The sequence below is a fragment of the Mastomys coucha genome, unplaced genomic scaffold (assembly GCF_008632895.1).
Source record: "Mastomys coucha isolate ucsf_1 unplaced genomic scaffold, UCSF_Mcou_1 pScaffold3, whole genome shotgun sequence".
NCBI classification, from domain to species: Eukaryota; Metazoa; Chordata; class Mammalia; order Rodentia; family Muridae; genus Mastomys; species Mastomys coucha.
The window spans coordinates 46,515,295-46,520,639 of record NW_022196909.1 but is presented as its reverse complement, the minus strand read 5'-3'; the positions used below and the strand labels follow the sequence as shown (position 1 = coordinate 46,520,639).

Below are 5,345 nucleotides of genomic sequence, written 5' to 3'. Positions count from 1 at the left end.
CCTGTAACTCACTCTGTAGACCAGGCTGGCGTCGAACCCAGAAATCCGCCTGCCTCTGCCTCCCGAGTGCTGGGATTAAAAGTGTGCGCCACCACCACCCAGCTCTTACTCCAGTCTTAACAACAAATATTAATCTCAGACCACCCATTACATACCCCACAACACTGATCTATCTGTATGTATATGTGGGTTACAGAAAGGCTACAGCGAAGCCATCCCTGAGAAGCTGACAGACAGCGGGTTGGGGGGCTGTGGAGAAATGAGGGCACTGGCTGCTCTTGCAGAGGACCTGACATCTGCTCCCAGCCCACAGTCAGCTTCCACTCCAGTTCCAGGGGGTACAAGGTCCACTGACACTGGCGCATACAAGGCATGCACTCACACAGACACAAACACAGAAATAAGTAAATCTTAAGAAAACTAAGATAGCTCTGCCTACCCCACCTCCCCAAAAAAAGAGTGTCAGGGGAGGGAGGATGGGAGAAGTGCTCCCCAGGAGGTGCTCCCCTGGAGGTGCTGAGGTGACACAGGGCAGAGCACAGTCAAGCTACAGTAGGGAGGTAGAGCAGGGTGAGGAGCCGAGGGGGAGAACAAGCTTCATACGAACTAGGGTGGCACCTGGGCCAGGCCATATCAACAAGTGGGGAGCAAGCTTAGCTCAGGCCAGGGCGCTGGGGAACTCTCAACCTGTTGGGGTCCCTTGGTGTATGTGTTAGCCATTCTCCTCTATGGGGTTCAGTCAGAGGGAGGAGTTGCACACAAACACACACCACCACCACCAGCCACCCCATCCCCCCCTTCAACCCCCACCCTCAACCCCGTCTTCAGACTTTGTTTCTCTGACCCGTCTGGGACACACCCATATCCCATGGTCCCAATTTGCTTTGATAAACAGGGCGGGACCCTTTCTATTTTTAAGTTATCAGTTTGTTCCTTGTGGGTGGTACCAGGCAGATGGCGTTGTGTACACGTCTGCCGGAGTGCAGCGTCACTCCATCTCCGTGTTTACACTCCGAGTGGAGTCAAATGTTGCTTGTGAAATGGAGTCACCACCGAGCCAGGCAAAACCCTGCGGGTGATCTGTACCCCAGAATGACCCTGAGTTTAAGTCCCGCCTCTACCGCCCTGCTCTCTGCCTACTAGGAAGCGGGGCTTCCCACGTGCTCCGTAAGACCTCTACCACCTCTCCAGGCCCCCTCCTCTTTGTTGTTTTTTCTTGACATTCCCGCTGGCCTGCCGGCTGGGGATTTCCAGCTGGCTGGCTTCCAGCTCTTAGAGTTGTCTGGGCAGAGGCCAGAGCTAGGGGAACCAGAGCTGTTTGGCATAGCTCAGGGGTGTCCCCAGGGAGTCCCTACTTCCTGGCGTCCAGAGGGGGGGGGAGCTAGATGAGAGGTGAGCTCCCTCTTCTCTGTTATGTGACCCTCCACTACTGCTCTGTCCTCTGCACTGATGAACACTTGTTTACCATTTACCAGAGTCCAGAGACACAGTGTGTCTGAAAAGAGACTGATTGATGGCTTGGTCCCCCGCCCCCGGGCTTCGCTGACTAACCTCTTCTGGTCTGTCATATCTAGCTTTAAGGACATTCCACAGGCCGAGCGGTGGTGGCGCACGCCTGTAATCCCAGCACTTGGGAGGCAGAGGCAGGCGCATTTCTGAGTTTGAGGCCAGCCTGGTCTACAGAGTGAGTTCCAGGACAGCCAGGGCTACACAGAGAAAACCTGTCTCGAAAATCCAAAAAAAAAAAAAAAAAAAAAAAAAAAAAAAAAAAAAAAAAAAAAAAAAAAAAAGGACATTCCATAAAGATGGTCCCTGTGTGGGAAGTCGGATGTCCAAAGTGCTTCTCTGGGGACAGTGCTCCAGGGAAAGGGGCTTGGGAGCACCCACACACACCAAGAGCACGTGTCCCATCAACATTAGCTATTATCGGTATTGCTCAGACACACTGGCTTTCAATAATCACTTCAAACCTTTGTCAGTCTGGAAGTGTGGACTCGGCCCCACACTTCACTCTTTCACTTCTGTTCCTAAGGCGTCCAAGGTGATGCACAAGGACAAGAATTCTTGAATCGGGGACTGTACGGATGGCTCACCTTAAGAGCACACACTGCTTTGGCAGGGGTCCTGGTCTGCTACCCAGAACCCATGCTGGGCAGCTGTCACTCCAGCTCCTGCACACACATGTACAAAGGCACACGAAGGGAGCTGGAGATGCAGGAGGTACAAATGTCAGAAGTGTGCGGAGCTGATAGGATCGCCCCAGCCAGCCATCAGAAGTCCAGCTTCTCTCTGTCCACGGCCGGCCATTTGCTTAATTAGACGCGGATGGGACAGTGAATCGGTCACGGCCAGTGACCTGGTTTCTGAAACAGTTACGTGTTTACAAAGGGTCACAACGTTGTGGCCTGAGTAGGCTCAGTTGTTTCAATAAACGTGAGTCATGGAATCGGAGGCCATAGGTTCAGTTTCTACTGGAGCTCCGCCTACGGACGACTCTATCTTGCTTCCGGATTTCTGAGGGCTCCAAAGCCCCTGCGGACCCTGTGAGGCTCTGTTTCAACTAGAGTGGCGCCCTCTGTCCCAGGCACAAGGACACACACATCCCCTTGAATACATCCCTGCATGGATGGCTTGGGAGTAGATACAGCCCTAAGGAGATCTGTCAACGGCTGCTGAGGTGGTGGGAACCAGGAGTCCTGAGCCGACAAACGAGGTAGATTCTCATGCAAAAGCCAGCTCTATTCAGACCCTCACACAGGGTTCTCAGTGAATTTAAGCTGTACACAAGGTCAGGCCACACCGGGCTAAAACCATTTTTTTTTTCCCATAGAAGCATATAAAGGATAATCCAAACACTTAACTGAATAACAGCAGCAAGCCATAAGGAGCAGTCTGAAGCAGGCTCACTCCTACCCGCCACACTTGGGTAGGGGAGTGGAGGGCGCAGAAACACAGTTCACACCTTGGGGCGAGTGGAGGGCGCAGAACCACGGTTTAAGAACAGCCACACGACTCTTGCTTTCTCTGTGTGGTCTCACAAGCAGTCAGCTTTCTTCTCCCATGAGGCCATTCCGACAGAGCATCGCTTGCTTGTGTAGTGAATGTGTCCTTCTGTTATTCCCTGAACCACATAATTTAACAGCTAGTGGTATAGCATCAGCTTGTAATAGGTATGATAAGTAATTCAGAGACTCTTCAGATATACAGGAGGATGCCCACAGGTTGAGTAACTAATACTCTGGGTTTTGTTTGTTTGGTTTTTTGAGACAGGGTTTCTCTGTATAGCCCTGGCTGTCCTGGATCTCACTCTGTAGACCATGCTGGCCTCGAACTCTGAAATCTGCCTGCCTCTGCCTCCCAAGTGCTGGGATTAAAGGCATGCGCCACCACTGCCTAGCTAATACTCTTCAGTTTTTCTAGCTAATACTCTGTTTTTCAAAAAGGAACGTTATGGATTTGAGAAGAGCAAACATGTATGTATGTATGTATCTATATAGTTGAGGGGACAGGATGAAAAATAAGGGTTTCATTGTAATTCTATTGTTTTGATTTTGAAACCACACCAATACCTATTCAAAGGATTTCAAAATATATTTTAACTGTATTTTATTCTGTGTGCCATGTGTGTGTGCACAGCATGGGCACATGTTGGTGTCAGAGGATAACTTTCTGGAGTCAGGTCTCTCCTTCTCATGTGGGTCCCAGGGATTGAACTTAGGCCATCTGACTTGTTGGCAAGCTCCTTTACTGGCTAAGCCATCTAGTCAACCCAAAAGATTAACAAGATGGGGAACGAACACTTCCCTTTGAGTGGACAAGGAATGAGTACGTGGACAAGGGATGAGTACATGGACAAGGGATGAGTACGTGGTCAAGGGATGAGTACGTGGTCAAGGGATGAGTACTGGACAAGGGATGAGTATGTGGACAAGGGATGAGTATGTGGACAAGGGATGAGTAGTGGACAAGGGATGAGTACATGTCTACCAACAGAAGCAGAAATGTGGATCCCTCCTCTGCAGAAGATACACACAGTCTTGTGCTCAATACAATGTTTATTTCGCTTCTTAAAAAAAGTTAACACTAGCCAGGCAGTGGTGGCTCACACCTTTAATCCCAGCACTTGAGAGGCAGACACAGGCAGATTTCTGAGTTCAAGGCCAGCCTGGTCTACAGAGTGAGTTCCTGGACAGCCAGGGCTACACAAAGAAACCCTGTCTGGAAAACAAAACAAAACAAAACAAAAAAAGTTAACACTAACATACTAAAAACTCACAGGATGTGTGTACACACAGGACTCATAATTAATTACTAACGAACTTTCTTAGGACTAGAAATTCTTTTAAAAGGAGTAGGAGGGGCTGTGAGACAGACAAAGCCTGGGAAAAAAAACAAGAAAGATTAAAGCAAACACAACAGGCAGAGGCATCCTGGTGAGCCATGGGTGTAACTGTCTCAGCCTCCAAGCTCCCTAGAAGGTGAGTCTGCTGGGCACGCAGGAGGCACTCTGGAAACGTCTGTGGGCTGCGGGTGAGGGATGAGGTGAGGCGAGGCCTGAGGGAACCTCAGAGGCAGGAGGGCTTCCATAGGCCTGAGAAAGAAGCCTGCCTGGTACAGTCAGAGCAGGAGAGAGACCAGGAACAGGTGGCGGTGTCTAACAGAAGGGAAGGGTGGCTGGGCCAGGGCTCAGGTCTGCGTAATGGAGACCCAGCTCCTTCCAGCTTTGCACAGAGCAGAGGACCTGCGAGCCATGTAGACCAGTCTCTTAATGAAGTTGGTTCTCAATGAAGATCTAGACAGCGGTGATAAATGCAGGGTCAAAGGGCATGACCCAGGGGGAGGCCTCTGTAGACGCTGGACATCCAATCAGCAACTTCAGCAAACTGACACAGAGGTAGACCTCCATCCACGGTGGGAGGAGGCGGGGTTGGAGAGGGTTTGGGACCCCGCAGCTTGACTCCTGCCCCTTGGGGATTGGCAGCCAGAGGGTGGGGCTTGTCTGTCTGTCTGTCCTTTACAGCAAATGGTTGTTCCAGAAAAATCGCAGCAGCACCTGGCCTCTCAGGAACATCAGCGCCACAAAAGGAACCAGCGCGTCCCAGACTTCCCGTGGAAAATGCTGTGTGGGAAGACAGTGGTGAATGTGTTAAGCTGCTAATTTAGGGCTAGGGAGATGTCTCTGCAGGGGAGAGAAGCAACTCAGACCACCACATTTGGATATTTCTCTCTTTCCCCACCCTCCTCACCTCTAAGAGAAATAGGATTTACAGTCAGGCACTGGTGGTGTATGCCTTTAAACCCAGCACTTGGGAGGGAGAGGCAGGCGGATCTCTGAGTTCGAGGCC

General features: G+C 50.8%; 1 protein-coding gene across 1 annotated transcript in view; it reads right to left on the bottom strand.

Moving 5' to 3' along the window:
- Positions 1–4,360: 4,360 nt before the first annotated feature.
- Pxt1 (peroxisomal testis enriched protein 1) overlaps positions 4,361–5,345 on the bottom strand; it is a 17,945-nt gene continuing 16,960 nt past the window's right edge. The window contains 1 exon segment of the mRNA XM_031347003.1: positions 4,361–5,119. Coding sequence (XP_031202863.1) covers positions 5,015–5,119 — 105 coding nt within the window. The 3' untranslated portion in view covers positions 4,361–5,014.